The sequence below is a fragment of the Herpailurus yagouaroundi genome, unplaced genomic scaffold (assembly GCF_014898765.1).
Source record: "Herpailurus yagouaroundi ecotype Mexico unplaced genomic scaffold, PumYag 196, whole genome shotgun sequence".
Classification (NCBI taxonomy): Eukaryota; Metazoa; Chordata; class Mammalia; order Carnivora; family Felidae; genus Herpailurus; species Herpailurus yagouaroundi.
The window spans coordinates 14,848,923-14,867,880 of NW_024412427.1; the positions used below are offsets into that span (position 1 = coordinate 14,848,923).

At 44.8% G+C, this 18,958-nt stretch overlaps 1 protein-coding gene across 1 annotated transcript in view; it reads left to right on the plus strand.

The window, feature by feature from the left end:
• Nucleotides 1-18,713, plus strand: part of PSMF1 (proteasome inhibitor subunit 1) — a 36,492-nt gene extending 17,779 nt beyond the window's left edge. Inside the window, exons 5-7 of the mRNA XM_040446807.1 lie at nucleotides 16,458-16,511; nucleotides 17,592-17,750; nucleotides 18,281-18,713. Coding sequence (XP_040302741.1) covers nucleotides 16,458-16,511; nucleotides 17,592-17,750; nucleotides 18,281-18,332 — 265 coding nt within the window. The 3' untranslated portion in view covers nucleotides 18,333-18,713. The remainder of the gene's footprint in view (nucleotides 1-16,457; nucleotides 16,512-17,591; nucleotides 17,751-18,280) is intronic.
• The last annotated feature ends 245 nt before the right edge of the window (nucleotides 18,714-18,958 follow it).

An 18,958-nucleotide genomic window follows, 5' to 3' on the forward strand; every position in this document is an offset into this window, starting at 1 on the left:
GTGACAGAGCAGTCCTATCTCTAAGGATCCAGAACACTCAAGACTCGACAGGTTAAAAAACCGTCCAATTAGAAAATGGGACGAGGATATGAAAACATACCACACTGAGAAGGATAAACAGATAGATGGCAGATAGCACATGAAAAGGTGTTTGCCATCATTAGCCATTAGGGAAATGCAAATTAAACAACATGATCCTTCACACCTAGAATAGCTGAAATTAGAAATAGCAGTGATACCAAATGCTGGAGAGGGTGCAGAGAAACTGAATCTCTTCTGCATTGCTGGTGGGAATGTAAAATGGTACGGCCACTCGAGAACATTGTTTGGCAGTTTCTTTAAGAACTAAACAAACACTAGTAAGATCTAGGAATCGCATTCCTGGGTGTTTATCTTAGAGGACCGAAAATTATGCCCACGCAAAAGCCTGTACGCAGATGTTCATAGCAGCTTTGTTTGTAATAGCCAAAAACAGAAACAGCCCAAATGTCCCTCACTTGGTGAGTGGTTAAGCACCCTGTGGCACTGCTCGTGGAATACTATCTGCAATATAAAGGAGCGAACTGTTGATGCACATAATATTTAGGATGGAGCTCAGGGTCATTGTGCTGGGTGAAAAAAAAAATTCCAAAAGGTCACACACTGTATGATTCCATTTATAGAACATTTTCGAAATGATAGTATTCTGGACATTCTAAACAGATTAGTGGTTGCCAGAGATTAGGAATGGGGGCTGAGGCAGGCTGTTGGGTATGATTAGAAAGGCAGGGGAAGTAGCATGAGGGAGCTTTGTGGTGGTATGACTTGGAGAAAACCAGGTGAAGGTACCCGGGATTCCTCCGCACTATTTTTCCAACTTCCTGTGACTCTTTAATTATTTAAAGATAAAAAGTATTTACAATTTTACAGCGTGCCTAGGTGGCTCAGTCAGTTAAGCATCTGACTTTGGCTCAGGTCATGATCTTGCAGCTCGCGTGTTCGAGCCCTGCATTGGGCTCTGTGCTGACAGCTCAGAGCCTGGAGCTGGCTTCAGATTCTCCATCTCTCTGCCCCTCCCCTGCTTACATTCTGTCTGTCTGTCTCTCTCTCTCTTTCAAAAACTAAACATTTAAAAGAAATTTGTAAACTGTTTACCTTTAGGGGTGCCTCGGTGGCTCAGTCAGTTAAGCACCTGATTTTGGCTCAGGTCATGATTTCATGGTTCGTGGGTTCGAGCCCTGCGTTGGACTCTGTGCTGACAGCTCAGAGCCTAGAGCTTGCTCCAGATTCTGTGTCTCCCTCTCTCTGCCCCTCCCCTGCTCATGCTCTGTCTCAAATAAATAAATGTTTAAAAAAATGTTTTTAATTAAGAAATATTTAAAACTTTAGATGCTGAGGGGCCACTTAGGTTCTTAAATCCCGGTATTTCTTGAGCTCACTAGGTGGGGAGCTCTAGATCTAGCCCCAGGTGCTTCATGAAGACCAGTGATGCCATCTGTGCCTGCTGTCATCACAGGGAGGGACAGGGTGCTAGGGAGCACATAGGTAGAGGAGCCGGAACCACACTTGGTGTTAAGGGAAGGCTTCCCCTAAGGCGGGTTCCTAAAGAATGAGGAGGGTAGGAAGGTGTTCCAGCATGAAGGCCTATCCTGTGCAGAGCCCTGGAAGGATAGGAAGTGATTAGAGACGGGTGCGATGGGGGTGGAGGTGACAGGGCAGAAGGCTGACCCTCATTGTTCCTGCATACCACTCTTAGCGCCTGCCACTTTTTCCACCCCCCACCCACCCCCCATATCAAGGAGAGTATTAAATGGCAGGCAGGAGCAGAGGCCTTGGAGGTGGGTCTAACTCTGCTTCTGCTTTCCCCACCACACCCTTCGGTTTCAGTGCATGTAATCAGTTTGTACCAATTCAGTGTAGTCAGCGCACCCTGAGTATGGAGGAAAACCCATTCCCTTGCCCTCCCTCCATTAGGGCTTTCTCAAGCAAACCTGTCTCCCAGGACTAGCACACTGAACTGGATGAGATGGTTGGAGAGGAGGTGGAGTGTTTAGGGAGGCTTTTTGCCGGCCACGCACCCCCCTCTGCCTCCGCTCCTCACCAGCCCCCTTCCTCTATCAGCACAGATGTCTGTAAGGACACCGATTCCTTCGTTGAGCCCCCTTCGACTCCAGGTTGCCGGGCAACCAGCACTCACATTTTCACCTTTTTGTTTTTCCCTCAGATGCTGGATTTGGGGGTGGGGCCTTAGGGCAGGAAGGCCTGAAAGAGCCCCGGAGCCTCCCATCTGGCTGCTGCGGGGTGTTAATTAGCCCATCAGTGAACAGCGCGGCTCCTGCTCTGAGCAGGAATGTCAGCCTCTGCCCCCTTCCCACAGGACACAGTCCTGTGTCTCACTGCTTGCCTTCCATACCCCCATCTAAGTCTGTCCCATCCCTGGAAACTTCTAAACCAAACCAAAATAGGGTGTCTGTCCTAGCATGGAAGGAGATTTGAGTGTGTGGGGACGTGTAGCTAGCGCTTGTCAAAGGATGCTGAGTCTGCCAGTTTGGTGCTGGCTGCTTCTAGGCCAGGGATGTATGTGGCGAGGACATTCCCTTGTGATGGAGACTCAATAGCAGAAAGTAGGTCTGTCCTACTCCTGACATCTCTAGGGAAGAGTTACTGAGAACAGCCCATCTGTAAGGGAAGGGTTGTGTGTGTGTGTGTGTGTGTGTGTGTGTGTGTGTTTATCTAAGCCTAACTTTTGTTGTTGTTGTCTTACAATTCTAACCCATTTCCCTTTGCCCCATCTGTCCTCACACAGACCGTATGCCCCAAATCCTACTCGCTGTTTTGAAAAACCAGTTTTTCCTATGCTTATCTGGCTTCACTAAAAATAAATCCTCAGATCTAAAGCTCTTGTCTTTCAAAATTCATTTTCAGTCCCAGTCTGTGTCTTTGCATATTTTTAATGTTTCTGATATTTTGTGTCGTGCATTTCCTTTTTAAAGTTTCATAATCTGTTTACTAAAGTGCCAAACATCTCTTTTTTAGTATCTGATATTATATTTTGCGGATATGCTGTAGTCTTGCCTAACCTCCATGGAGTATTTTAAGCATGTTCAGTTTTTCATCTTAAATAGTAAAGTTCTGTGCATCTGCATTAGAGTTTTTTCCTTTTACTTCGTTGAGTTATATTTTCCATGCTGGCAGAGCTCAACATTTTTTAGTCTCAGAAACCCTCTTGAACTCTGAATTATTGAGAAAGAATTATTAAATTCTGAATTATTAAAGAGTTCTTATTTATCAATCAATATTTACCATATTAGAAATTAAAACTGAAATTTTACAAATACATATTTATTCATTCACTGAAAAAATAACAATGGACGCCTAGGTGGCTCAGTCAGTTGAGCATCCAACTTCGGCTTGGGTCATGATCTCGTGGGTTCGAGCCCCACGTCGGGCTCTGTGCTGACTGACATCTCAGAGCCTGGAGCCTGCTTTGGATATTCTCTCTCTCTCTCTCTCTCTCTCTCTCTCTTAAATGTAAAAAAATTAAAAGTTTTTAAAAAACAATAATAAACCCATTATATATTAACACAAATAACACATTTTTACAAAAATACTATTTTCCCCCAAACACAGAAATTGCACGAGAAGAATGATTTGCTTCACTTCGCTGCAGACCTATTTATCGTTAGGTATGGAAGATAACTAGGTTCTCACTTCTGCTTCTGCATTTAGTCTGCAGGCAGTAATGTTTTTGTTGAGCCTTACCCTAATAGTTATAAGAAAAGAGAAGACTGGCTTAATAATGTTTTCAAATAATTGTGGATATTCTTATTTGCATTACACCAAAACTTGACAAGTGATAGTTTCTTGAAGGGTTAATTGTAGTGTGGAATCTGAATACCTAACAGCGAAGGTACGTTCTTGTACATTATTACGTTAAAATCCACTGGTCTGTCATGTCCTTTGGGTGGATCTTTTACCCATGTATGATATTGGAAGATCATGTATCGGTCATTTGGAAAATATTGGTTCACTGAGTTAATGCAGATCCGCTAAATGCTGACTCATTATCCAGTATCAAAAAAGTCACATTCATCAATATTACTATTCTCATCACCATCAGGACTAGGAAGCCATCAAGCTACTGATGAATACAAATTTTCAGATCGTTAATTTTCACCCAAAAGCTTCAATTTTATCATTGGCAACAGTGTCAGTTGTTTGTCTTGTAGTAACAGGCCGACATTGTTTTGAGAAAATGTCTACTAGGTAGCCCAAGTCTGAATAATCATGGTTTGTCTGTCAGTCATTCTTTCAAGTTAAAATGGTTTTCCATGAAAAAATGGCTAGTTGAGCTAGCAACTTAACTGTGAAAGTATTGGTAAGTGCCATTGTACTTCTTTATGCAGAAGTGCTCTATGCCTGTTTTCCCATTTCATCACCGAGAATACCAAGAAGAGGTGTATTCAAAGATGGGAATTTTAGAACACTGGGTAATTTTTTACTGCTTCATCAAGGACATTCTAAAGTGACACGAGAGTTATGCAGCAGGTGACTGGTGAGGGAGGGTACACCCGAATGCTAGTTTAGTGTCCCTGCTTTGATTCATACTAAGGAATCAGTGATTTCTCTCACCGCTGCTTTTGTACCGTCAGTGCAAATGTCAACACGGTGAAGAAAGCAAATAGCTTCTAAGAGGAAATAGCTTTGATCTCATGGACCCCCTGAAATGAAAGAGTTTCAGGGACCCCTAGAGTTCTGTGGAGAACATTTTGAATACTTTCTTTTTCTTTTTTTAAAATGTTTACAAGCCCTTTTAGATATTCCCTTTCGTTGAAGAGTCTTTCAGATCTCTTACCCATTTTTATATTCGGTTGTCTTATCTTTTTATGATTTGTAGGCATTGTTTGTGTATTCTGGATTTAAGTCCTTGGTCAGATACATGTATTGCAAATATTTTCCCTCTGTGGTTTGCCTTTGCACTCTATCAGCGGTGTTTTTTAAATTAAAGTATTCTTAATTTTTATGTAATCTAGCTTATCAATGCTTTCCCTTTGTTTGATGTTCTTTTTGATGTTTGAGAAATCTTTGCCCTACCCCACAGTCATGGAAGATTTCTCATATATTTTTTCTAGGAGCTCTGTTGTTTTACCTTTTATATTTAGATCTATAACCCATTTGAAATTAATTTTATGCATGGTACAAGATAGATTGATGTCTTACTATATTGAATCCAGTTGGTACAGCACCATATTCCAAAAAGATTTATCCTCTACCTATGTCACCTTAATAATTAAATTTTCAATTTTTATTAGTCATGAAACTATTTCCTTTCTTTCTTTCTTTTTTTTTTTTTTTTTTAGTGTACATATTTAGTTTGAGAGAGAGAGAGCACAAGCAGGAGAGGGGCAGAGAAAGAGGGAGAGAGAATCCCAATGCAGGGCTCAAACTCACCAACTATGAGATCATGACCGGAGCTGAAATCAAGAGTCAGATGCTTAATCGACTGAGCCACCCAGGCAGTGCCCGTTATTCCGTATTCTTAAAATTTGCCCTCATTGTCTTTCCTCTTAGAGGCAAATAATCTTGATCTCTTTGGTTTTTCTCATGTATGGCAAAGCTAGTTCAATAATAATTATTCAATCACTGCTTGTTGAGTGCCAATTATTGTAAGCCACAAGCTAGGCGTTTCATCCATATGCGCATATTTTATTCTCTCTACCCCATGAGATGGGCAAGGGCTCTCCTCATTTTACAAGTAAGGAAACTGAGGTTCATGTATAAGTAATTTGATCACAACCAGTAAAAAGCAGTTGTGATATAATAATAGAATATTGGATACCACTTCTTGAACTTTTTATTATGTACCAGGTGTTACACTCTTGTAAACATCCTCGTGTGACACCTACAACAACCTCGAGAAATACTGTTGTCGTACTTTACAGGAGAGAAAGCTAAGGTGTAGGGATTTCATGACCTACCCCAAGTCACACAGCCACTAGATGGTGAAGCCAGAATTTGAACGTGGGTCTAACTCTAAAGCCTTTGCTTTTGCCTTCTTACAATTTCTCGTTCCCAAGTAAGTCTAAGTGTTGCTTATGTGTCAGGCACTGTACTGGGCACTGGGAATACATGATGAGGTGTGGACCCAGCCTTGAAGGAGTTCACAGTTGATCCCCCGCTGATTGCCCTGTTCATTCCAGATCATAAGTCCTTTAAAAACAATGACAAGTATTTTCTGAGGTCTAGCTAAAGCACAGAGAAGGGTGATTATTCTGAATAATATTCTGAAGGATTGAGCGGTACAAGATAGAAGGAAAGGCTTCACAGAGATAATGCCTGATGAGCTAAATTCTATAGGACTAATAAAAATTCTGTGATATTGAAAGTAATTGGCATGTATGGCTGAGGGGACAGTGGGTTTAAATGAGGCTCTGAAATCATCTCATGCATGTGTATGTTGGGGCAAGAGAGAGAGTGAGGGCATTATATTTGTACTGGCATGTGAAAGGAGAGTAGGTGAATGTGAGGACCACATCACAAGGGGCCCCATGTGCTAAGGAGCTAGATTTGATCCTGGGTAATGGGAACCATCAAAACATTTGGGACAGAAAGCAGTCTGGTTGGGACCCCATGAACCACTGACTTTTTTCTGTGGAGGAATCCCGGTTAGGTTCTGACAACTAACGTGGTTAATATTTAGCAAGTCTTTACTGTGTGCCAAGCAGTTACATTAAGTGTAAAATATAATCTCTTAATCCTAACGAGAATGAGATAGATGCTGCTATTCCCATTTTATAGAAAAGAAAACTGATGCACAGAGAGGTTAATTAACTTAGCCAAACCAACATAGCTCGTAAACATTGGAGCAAGATTCAGCCCTTAGTATTTCCTCCTTTTTTGTTTTTTAATGTTTATTCATTATTGAGAGATAGAGACTGAGCATGAGCAGGGGAGGGGCAGAGGGGGGGGGAGACACAGAATCCGAAGCAGGCCGAGCCGTCAGCACAGAGCCCGACGCGGGGCTCGAACTCACAGACCGTGAGATCATGACCCGAGCCGAAGTTGGATGCCCGACTGACTGAGCCACCCAGGCGCCCCTAGTATTTCCTCCTCGTAACACATGTATCAGCAATCATTTCAAAAGAAATGATCGTTTTGGATTGTTCCGAGAATAAAGAGAAAGTGGTGTGGTTGGAACTCAGTAAACTTGGGGGTGGAGAATAGAGAGATCGGTGATGACACTGTGGGGGTGAGCAAAGGCCAGGGCATGCGGAGTCTTGGGGGCAAGATCAAAAGCAGTAGGGATCCCTGGGAGGGACTTCATACTGTTTATGTTTTATTTTTCAATCACTCTGGCTCCTTTGTGGAGAATGGAGTATAAAGGTCCAAGAGCAGAAACAGGAAGATGGCGCCAGGAGCTGACACGGGCACCCAGGGAACAAACAACGGTGGTGGTAGGGGGAATGGTGGCAGAGACGAGGCAGATGATCTGGGGTATGTTTGGAAGTATACCTGATCGGACTTGCTGATGGGTTGGTTTAATGAAGGAGAGACAGATCTAGGATGATGCAAGGCTTTTGTGTTTCTTAGCCTAAGTCATCCCTAACTTGGGGCTACCATAGCTAACACCTCAGTGAACATATTTTGAAACTTAGAGCACATCTCTGAATGTTTCCTTAGCATCTGTCGCTGGAAGTAGAACCAAACAATTGTATTTGTTGGCATTCCCACCGTATTTTGATGCTGTTTCCCTATCCTTGCCATGTTGCTGGAGTTGGTCTCCTTTTTCTTTTAAATTGTTTAGAAAAGCATCACCCCCGTAACATTTGTGAGCTAACTGAACCCAAATTTAGTTCCTTGTTTTTGTAGGACTTGAGCTCCCCATTCCTCATTGGCTGTTGGCTGAGGGCCTCTCAGCTCCTTAAGATTCCCTGCGTCTCTTCTCACACGGCCCCCTCCGTCTTCAAAGCCAGCGATAGTATGCCAAGTCCTTCTCATGTTTTGACTCTCCCCTTCCACCTTCTCTTCTGCTGCCAGCTAGAGAAAGTTTTCTGCTTTTTAGGGCCCACGTAAGTAGATTAGCCCATTCATATAATCTCCCCTTTTTGAAGTCAACTGTGCAGTATTACCTAAAACAATCGCAGGAGTGATTTGTCATCACATCACAGGTTCTGGGGATTAGACAGTGTGGAATATTGAGAGGGGGCCATTTCTAGAAATGTTACCTACCATAGTCTACCGTCTGGCCTCCCAAATGCAAAATACATTTCCCCTCCCCTCCCCATCACCTTCGGGGTAATGTGTACCCATTACTACATCAGCTGAGTGTAAAATCTTACCTGAATTTCATCAGCTTGCAGAACTCCAATCTCACCTTCTGAATCTTCCAAGTCAGGTGCAGCTGAGGCTTCTGAGCACAACTCCTCTGTCTGTTGATCAGAGAAGCAGGTTGTCCCCATCATACAGTGGTAGGACAAGCAGACGGTAACATTTACCGATTTCTTTCTTTTTTTTAAGTTTATTATTTTTTGAGAGAGTGCATGCAGGAGTGGGGGAGGGGCAGAGAGGGAAGGAGAGAATCCCAAGCAGGCTCCGCGCTGTTAGTGAACCGTGAGCTCATGACCTGAACGGAAATCAAGAGTAGAATGCTTAACCGAGTGAGCCCCCGGTCGCCCCCCCAGTGAACTGATTTCTGACAGAAAAAAAACATGTGCACAAAAGTCACCAATTACACCATCATTTATAGTTAACCTACCAGAAGCAATACCAATACATACAGTAGAAGGTCAAGTAAATGTTAAAAATTTGCTTCACTTGAGTGATTATTACTTGGTCATTAAAAATGTCAATAGCAAAGACAGACAACTTGGGAAATACAGGACGTAAGTGGAGGAAAACAGTGGGATCTAAAATGATAGCATTATAGTTTTATAAAAGCATGCTTATGAAAATAGACAAGAAAAGAATAGCAAAAAGAATCATGTTAGATTATGGTGACATCTTTCTTACAATTTTTAAATTTATGCATATCTGTTTCTTCTTTTCTTCTAAAAATAATTGTTTTCCTAGCCCAAATGCGATACTTCCCACCCACCCTCCATTCCCAGTTCACCTTTGAACTCACAGGATATCCTCAGCAGGGGGAAAAGAGAAGGTTTAGTGCTCTGCTTGCTCAGAGCACTGTAACTGCTGCCATACGTGTATATGCACACACACTCTTGTCTACTGTCCTCAGCATCTCCATGTTCCCAGTCCTAAATTTCTACGCTTAGCAGAACAGAGTAAATAATCCTAGGCTACCAGAATTTCCCAGCTGAACTTGTACCCTGGCAGTCTTAGTCATTGGTGTTCCCCAGACTAGCAAAGTCCAGTCACGTTTCACTCAGTTTGTGAAACATACAGAATCTCAAGTCCCACTCGTGATCTTCTGGATTAAAACCTGCCCTTTTCTTGCACTGCTGGTGGGAATGCAAGCTGGTGCAGCCACTCCAGAAAACAGTGTGGAGGTTCCTCAAAAAATTAAAAATAGAACTGCTCTACGACCCAGTAATAGCACTACTAGGAATTCATCCAAAAGGTACAGGAGTGCTGATTCATAGGGGCACGTGTACCCCAGTGTTTATTGCAGCACTTTCAACAATAGCCAAATTATGGAAAGAGCCTAAATGCCCACCCACTGATGAATGATAAAGATGTGTTTATATATACAATGGAATACTACTTGGCAATGAGAAAGAATGCAGTCCTGCCATTTGCAACAACGTGGATGGAACTGGAGGGTATTATGCTGAGTGAAATAAGTCAGTCAGAGAAAGACAGATATCATATGTTTTCACTCATATGTGGAATTTGAGAAACTTAAACAGAAGACCATGGGGGAAGGGAGGGGGAAAAGAATAGTTTCAAACAGAGAGGGAGGCAAACCATAAGACGCTCTTAAATCCAGAGAACAAACTGAGGGTTGATGGGGGGGCACGAGAGAGGGGAAAATGGGTGATGGGCATTGAGGAGGGCACTTGCTGGGATGAACATTGGGTGTTGTATGTCAGTGATGAATCACGGGAATCTACTCCCGAAACCAAGAGTACACTGTATGTGCTGTATGTTAGCTAACTTGACAATAAAGTATATTTTAAAAAAGAAAAGAAGGGGCGCCTGGGTGGCGCAGTCGGTTAAGCGTCCGACTTCAGCCAGGTCACGATCTCGCGGTCCGTGGGTTCGAGCCCCGCGTCGGGCTCTGGGCTGATGGCTCAGAGCCTGGAGCCTGTTTCCGATTCTGTGTCTCCCTCTCTCTCTGCCCCTCCCCCGTTCATGCTCTGTCTCTCTCTGTCCCAAATATAAATAAACGTTGGAAAAAAAAAAAAAATTTTTTTTGAAAGAAAAAAAAAAAAAGAAAAGAAAAGAAAAGAAACCTGCCCTTAGCCAGATCCCCCACTGATGCATCTGCACATCACAGTTTGAGTAGAACTGGGTGGTCCAAACAATGCTTGGCAGCACATATGTGGTACAGCACTGGACAGCACTGCAAAGGCTTTGAAAACAACTGACATTGAAACCAGAACTTGGATCCTGAAGCCAGCTATGTTGATTGCCTGCTAAAACAGAAATATCAGGATTCTTCAGAGCCTCCAGGATACAATTCTAAATTACTGGGCATACAAAGAACCAAGAAAACTTCAACTCACACAACTCACAAAAAGGTAACAGGTGCCAGCACCGAGATGACACAGATGTTGGGATTATCTTGACAAAGACAGAAAGCAGCTATTATAAAAATGCTGCAAGAAGTGAGGGCAGACTGTCTTGAACTGAACAGAGCAGCAGGTCTCAGCAAAGAAATAGCAGGTATGAAGAAGAACCAAATGGAAATTTTAGAATTGAAAAGTAAAACAATCAAAACAAGCTCACTGGATGAAGGCATATCAGAATGGAAATAACAGAAGAAAGAGTAAACTTGAAGACCGAGCAGTAGAAATTATCTTGTCTGAACACAGATTGAAAAATTAAGTTTCAGGGATTTGTGGGACAATTATAAAAGGTCTAACATAGGGGCAATCAGAGTCTTAAAAGAGGAAAAAGAAGACAGTACAGAAAAATTATTCGAAGAAAATAAGGGCTGAAAACTCCCCAGATTTGGCAAAAGACATTTTGGGCAAAAAACCCACAAATTCAAAAAGCTCAGCAAACCCTAAATGGATAAACCCAAGAAAGTCCATGTGCAGACTTATAATCAAACTGCCAAGAACTAAAAATGAAGAAAAAAAAAAATCATGAAAGCAGCTAGGGAAAAACAATGACTTGCCCGTAGAAGAATAAGAACGTGAACAATTGTGGATTTCTCATTAGAAATCATGGAGACCAGGGGCGCCTGGGTGGCGCAGTTGGTTAAGTGTCCGACTTCAGCCAGGTCACGATCTCGCGGTCCGTGAGTTCGAGCCCCGCGTCAGGCTCTGGGCTGATGGCTCGGAGCCTGGAGCCTGCTTCCGATTCTGTGTCTCCCTCTCTCTCTGCCCCTCCCCCGTTCATGCTCTGTCTCTCTCTGTCCCAAAAATAAATAAACGTTGAAAAAAAAATTTAAAAAAAAGAATATGCAAGAGAGATCGTATGTGGCCTGTAGAACAAAAGATATTTACTATCTTGCCCTTTATAGATAAAAAAAGAGTCATCCCCTCATCTATAGTGTGGTTGTGACTTCCAAACTTATATCCGTGATCAGAATCTCTCCGAGATGAGTTTATCCAACTACTCACTGGAAACTCATTGGGAACTCATGTTTCCAATTCTGTGTCTCCCTCTCTCTCTGCCCCTCCCCGTTCATGCTCTGTCTCTCTCTGTCCCAAAAATAAATAAAAAACGTTGAAAAAAAAAATTAAAAAAAAAAAAAAAAGAAATCATGGAGACCAGGAAGAGGTGGACAGATGTTCTCAAAGTATGGAGAAAAAAGAATTGTCAACCCAGAATTCTGTACCCAGCAAATATTTCACTTTATTTCCGAAGGATATTAAGAGTTCTTAGTGAGAGGAAACTAAGAATTCATAGTCAACAGCTCTTCTCAAAAGGAATTGCTGAAGGAAGTTCTTCAGACCGAAGGGAAATGATACCAGATGGAAACTTGGAACATCAGGAATGAAGGAAGAGCAATAGAAATGGTAAATGTCTAGGTAAATAGAACTGTTCTCTTGAATTCTCTAAAATGTGTTTTACAGTTGAAAGCAAAAATTACACATTTCGCTTTATGTCAGTATAATAGGGAGCAACTGTAACATAGAGGAGAATGAATGGACCTGTATATGCCTTCTACGGTCTCTGCCTTCTACTTGAAATGGTAAAATACTGTTTCAAAGTAGACTGAAGAGGTTCAGTCTGTATATTTGATCCCTCAAGCAACCACTTGGAAAAAACTCTAAGAAGAGATCGAGTAAAAAACACTAAAATTGAATAAAAAGAAAGAGGAAACGGAGGAATGCAAAACAGAGGGAACATTTGGAAAACGAATAATAAATGGTAGTAGCTATAAATCTAAACCTATCACATAAAATCACATTAAATGTAAATGGTCTCAACACATCAGTTTGAGCATGGATGGGTTTTGATGTTGGGCAGACCCAGGATGAATACTGTATTGGCCACTTACTACCTATGTGGCTTTGTTTAAGAAACCTTGCTTCTGAGCCTGTTTCCTCATCTGTAAAATAAGAATAAAAATCATACGTACTCAGAGGGCTGCTGCAAAGGTGAAATATGATAATGTATATAAGGCGCTCAGTGCATCCAGCTGTTAAAAAAGGAGAGATACATATTTGCCCTCTATGCATAGTATTTTTGGAAGGACATACAAGAAGCTGTATCTTAGTTGTCTGTAGGAAGACCTGGTAGGCTGGGGAACAAGGGTGAAAGGGAGAATTTTTGCTTTTGTGGGCCCATAATCTTTTATGTACAATTCTGATATCAAAGGAGCTCTGAGGGGCACCTGGGTGGCTCAGTCCGTTGAGCGTCCAGCTCTTGATTTCGGCTCAGATCATGATCCCAGGGATCGAGTGGGATTGAGACCCATGTTGGACTCTGCGCTGAGCATGGACCTTGAGGTATATTCTCTCTCCCTCCCCCGCTCTCTCCTTCTCTCTCTCCCTCTCTCTCCGTCCTTCCCTTCCCCTCCCTCCCTCCCCCTCCTTCCCTCCCTCTCCCTTCCTCTCCCCTTTCCTCTCCCCCTTCCTGTCCCTTCCTCTCCCCTCCTCTCCCCCTTCCTCTCCCCCCCACTTCCTCTCCCATAAGATTGGTGCCAAACCCTGTCCTGAAGTGGCATGAAGCTCCTCATACATTCATTTATCCCACTTACATATGAATAGGCATTCGTTTTGCAGAAACATTAGGGTATTTGTTACAGCCCGGGTGCTGCTTGGGAGTGTTACACAATGTAAGTTAGGTACACCCATCTGACCTTTCTAAATCTGAAGAATTCTGAATTCCAGGACACATCTAGCCTAAGATTATGGATGTGTGGGTCTTTTATCAGTCTTGAATTTTCAAACGGGTAGATGCATTACCTGTTGAGGAGATTACATTTTCAAAATTAGTATTTTTAAAACTAAATTAGTACAGGGCAGTCTCTTGGTAAATAGCGGCAGTGGCTGTTACCCACTTCTTCCAGGCCTTGCCTGGCAGCGTGTCTGTCTGTGCCCGCTGCGGCTGTGTCATCGTCAACAGCAGGCCCTGTGAGTGTTACTTCTTAGACTCCAGTCTTCTTAAAAGACTGAGGTGCAGGGGTTTGTGACACACCTGCCAACCACCTAGATCATCCTCCACCCAGAGCCCAGGGCCCGTCTTCTGTCCTCCAGTCCCGAGGCCTTTCCACATCGCCAAACCATGTAGCTGTTAGAGTGATGTCAGCGGGATTTGTGTGCCCAAGAGAGGAGTGGGTGACGTTTTTATCCAAGAGGAGAGGGGAGCACAGAAGGAGGAAATCGTGTGTGTTCGGGATCACCTTCAAATCCCTTCGGGGGGCCCTGTTGGAGCCGGGATCATATGGTCATGTGGGCCCAGGCAGGCACTTTGGCCTACAGCGTTAGTGTATAACACTCTACTTCAGCTGATTATCAGTTGAAGGAGGGGCTTGATTTCAGAGACCTTATACAAAAATCAGCTTTATTTTAATCCCTGTAGCCTCATTCAACATATTCTGGACTGAGACTTTTTTGAGGCATTCCCCTCAAAAGAACGGTCAAGAAGAAATTACAGCCAGGGGGACTTGCTGGACTGAGACTAATTTTTTTTTTTTTTTTTTTTTAATGTTTAAGAGAGAGAAAGCGTGCAAGCAGAGGAGGGGCAGAGAGAGGGGGAGAGAACATCTTAAGCAGGCTCCACGCCTAGCATGGAGCCCAACATACGGCTCGATCCCACAACCCTGGGATCGTGACCTCAGCTGAAATCAAGAGTCAATCACTTAACCAACTGAGCCACCCAGGGGACCCAGGACTGAGACTATTTTAAAATGGGTTCTGAGCATGTGCATAATAAATTCACAGAAGTGTGCGTGCGTGTGTTGCAGCGAGATTGTGGTAAGTGTTGAGTCAAGGGATAGGCTGTGACAATTTCAAGTACACAAATGGTTGCCATGGGCCTGGCAGCTGCCTTTTCCAGTTTCTCTTCTCTGTTCCTTCTCCCTGCCCCGTCCCATGCTCTGTGGCCCAGGAGAGAAAGGAGGAAAGGCTATGTGTTTCAGGAGCTATAAGGTGCTGTTCTCCTAGGCATTTTTATAGCCATTAGAAGCCCCTTCTGTTTGCTGACCTGTAGTGGGCCATTTCATGGAGATACACTCGGTGCTCTCCAGCACCCCTGTCCATCCACAGTGTGGCATGATGTTAACAGAGGCCACCAGCAAATTTGAACTAGGACTCGGGAACAGTCATCTACATCAGGAAAAATTCCTTCCCTTGGAAACCTAGCCACATCCACTTAAATCACAGTATCCTTTCCAGCATGATAGGTAGAACTGACTGAAGAAGCATCTCCTTTTGGATTTTTTCCCAGTTCTTTAATTAATGGCTTCTTACCTGTAAGTGTATATTAGCTGCTATTTACAAGGCTCTCCTGAGGTCTGGCAGGAACCCCCACCCCCTCCAGAACTGCAAGGTTTGTATTGCTTGCTAGGTCTCCAAGCAGGTTCCAAAGCACACTTCTGCAAATTTTAAGTATTTTTTGTTTTGTAGGAAAAAACCAGAAAAGCATAAAGAAAATCATCCCAGGAGTAACTGTCAGTCTGTACTCCTTTCAATTTTTATTTAGACATACACGCCCCCGCACACATTTTCACAGTTGATTCCCTGGGCTATTCCTAGGCTATCTCTTTTTCCCCCCCCACAGTTAGCACTAGAGCATAAGCATTTTTTCACATCATTTTATTTTATTTTTAAACGTTTGTTTATTTTTGAGGGAGAGAGAGCAGAGAGAGAGGGGGACAGAGGATCCAAAGCGCGCTCTGCGCTGACAATTGCAAGCCTGATGAGGGGCTCAAACCCATAAACCGTGAGATACGACCTGAGCTGAGGTCAGACACTTAACCGACTGAGCCACCCAAGGCTCCCCTTTTCATATCATTTTGAAACCTCTGAGAACATTGTCTCCACAATTGCATTTAGGGATCCACCATAAAGTGCCTAACTGGTCCCTACTTAGGCCATTTCCAGTTCCCTTGATTAAAGTCTTTATGGTGATATTTTAATTTGAATTATGTATTGTTTAAGATAAATGCCTAGATAAGGAACTATTGGATCAAAGAGTATAAAGATACGTTAAGACTTTTGAAAGACACAGGTGTTTTGTATATATTGGACAGTGCAGAATTGCTTTCCGGAAAGGATGCTCTCATTTATGCTCCCAGCTCATGCATTCCCAGTGAGAACAAAAGTGGGTTCTTGGTGTAGAGGTGAAAAAAATCTTAGAGGTTACAGTGGTTTGTGGCCCTCCAGTGGGCAGCGCATAAACAGATACACGGTGTCTGTGGGATCGAAATGTCGTGGAGAGGCCATACTGTTCTGGCTGTGTGTGGACACCCATCTTATTCCATCCCTGGAAGCTTTTAAGTCTTAGTCTTGGAGTTTGGGTTTTGTTTTTAGGATATTTTCTAATCTGAAAGTTCTTGGTTCGTGATACAAAGTTTAGAAACTTGAGAAAAGTGTAAATAAAATAAAATTTATCTTGAGGTTACTAACCACTGTCAGTACGTTTATTTTCTACAGTATCGAGGTCTCCTTGTTTTTAGCTTTGTGTTCAACTCTTTTCAATATTGCCCTTGTGATATATTAGTCTGTGCCAAAGACCACTTTGAAATATCCCTCGTGTTATGGTCTCATGCGGGGATTTCCCCTGTCCTCCAACCTGGCAGTGCATTTGTGACCCCACGGGCATTGGGTTCAATCCCTCGGGAGCCCAGGCACCCGGCTGCTATGGGACTTGTGGTAATTGTCCCTTGTTTGTTTCAGGTGTGATCCCCTGGGCCCGTTTGCTGTCGGGGGAGAGGATCTGGACCCCTTTGGGTGAGTCCTGCCAGGGAGGGGGCAGCAACACAACTTACTCTTGTGACTTTTCAGCCTCAGCTCACCTTCCAATCTTAGAGCTTTTCGTCAGCCTTGCTTTGGGGTGAAGGAGGCTGCTGGGGCTCAGCGGCTGAGAAGTCTCCGCCGCTGTTCCGCTCTGCCGTGCCTGCAGCAGCGAGGGAGAGCTCTGCTGGCGGGGTGGGGGAGGCGCCGAGCAAGCCAGCAGACAACTGCCCTGTCATTAGCTGACCCCGCTGGCCGTGGTGGGCGACAGACTGAAGGGCCGTTCAGGGCTCCTCAGCAGTCACCTCACTTGCTCAGGGGAGTCTCTGATCCCCAGTAGACTGTGTGTGTGGTTTCTGTCGTACACCCAACAAAGTCACTACAGCCTAGCCAGACCCTGTCTTCTCTGAATGCTTCCGGGTAGGTTTCAACCTGTGCTGCAAAGTGACCCCAACATGAGCACCTCAGTTTTAGACAGTGGGAAATCGCGTGAGCCTGCAGTTGAGCTTGCACAGTGGCCGCAAAGTTTGGGGAACATCAGCTCACACATCCTGCTTTGAGCACAGGAGGTCAGGTGCATCTAACTCCATGAGGGACAGATGCTGTCAGGAGCCAGATTTGGGCAGTCCACGCGCAGCCCTAGATCACCCTGAGGCCCTCTCAGGAAACTGCAAGAAAGCCATCGTCCGGAATTGTCCCAATGCCATTACTAGTTCTTAGACCTAAAATAGTGCCCTCCAGAACCTTATGATGGTTCTCCGTTGACCTTGGCAAGTTCTGGCACCTGTTCTTGATCAAGTTGTCCCCCTTGGATGTAGAACATGGCAGGGATCTCAGTTTTGTGGGTTCGGGCAGCCTGGAAAGCTGAAAGGGCAGGCCGTACGTGCCAGGAAAGGTGTGCTCTTGGTGTTCCTGTTCTTGCCCACTTCCTGCTGACTCTCGGGCAACCGTCCATCAGTGTCTGCTTGAGCTCTCCAGAGTACATATCCCAGGCATTTTTAGTCCACTCACCTCCTTCGCCTCTCCTCCAGCAGCTCCTTGCCCCACCTGCTTACCCACCTTTTCTTCTTGCCTCAGGTGTCGGAGAGGTGGCATGATCGTGGATCCCCTGAGATCTGGCTTCCCGAGAGCACTCATTGACCCATCCTCGGGCCTCCCAAACCGTCTTCCTCCAGGCGCTGTGCCCCCAGGAGCACGCTTTGACCCCTTTGGACCCATTGGGACCAGCCCGTCTGGGTAGGTACTCACTCAGGCCCGCTGAGAAATAGGGCCTGATGGCAACTCAGCTCAGCTCAGCGTTGCGGGAGCAAGCAGTCTGACTCTAGGTGCGGAGTCTCCACTGGCTCCATCATCCCCCACTGCCGAGGGAGTGGAGCCTCCTCCGGGCCCCGTGCTTGATGCCTCCCCAGAGCTCCCCAGCCCTCAGTGCCTCCCTTCCTCCAGCCCCCTCAGGGAGCACTCAGAGGAGGAGCTGCTCATACTCACTGAAGTTTAAGTCCGTGTCAGGACGCTGGATTCTAATAGCAACACTTAGGGGTACATATTACTGTCCATATTGCATAGATGCAGAAATCAAGACCCTGGAAGATGAATTAACTTACCCAGGGTGGGAGAGTCAGGATCATGGCTGTAGAGCGTGTGCGTTTCAACCCCACAGAGCACCACGTCGTTCTGGAGGGCAGGCTCCCTCTGCTGAGGCCCCGTCTGCCTGTGCGCCCCTGGCCCCGCCATCACTCCCAACTCACCAGCCCCTGTTTCCATTCCAGACCTAACCCAGACCATCTCCCCCCGCCGGGCTACGATGATATGTACCTGTGAAGGCCTCAAGAACGTAACATCCCAGCCTTCCCTCCACTCTCCGGGAGCTGCCGCCGCTGGCCCCGTCAGCAGCCGTGTTCTTGCGGTCTGGGGGCGAGGGACTCTGCCCATGTGTTTGCAGGCTGGCTGGGATTGCCTCCCCACCCCCTGTCAGAGCCAAGGCACCTGCTGCAGCTCTCCACCCGGCTGCGTATAGGTCCCAAAGAGCAGTCTGTGTGTCTCTCTCGCCACCAGCTCCCGCACACTTCTCAAGGGACACTCCGGCAACATATACTCTCGGCCCGATGCAGTCGCAGCTGCAGCGCTATAAGAACAGAACGCATTTTGGATGTTATTATAAGAACCAAATGTCAATACAAAAATCATGTTGCCAGGCTCCCACTCTTCTTTTCTGCGCAGCTCCCTTTCATTTCTGAGACTTTAGAGTTGAAATCTTTCTGGGGCCAAATGACTCTTTTCCTACCCAGGGCCTGTTCTTGCTTCTCAGACACCTTCCCTTCATAAATTGCTTTTGCAGTGTGGCTACACAGACGAAAATGAGAGACTAGAAAGCCCCATAGGCCACAAGGAAGACTTTCACAGGGGCAGGCACATTGCAGAGAGACTGCGTCATGCGGAGAAGGGCA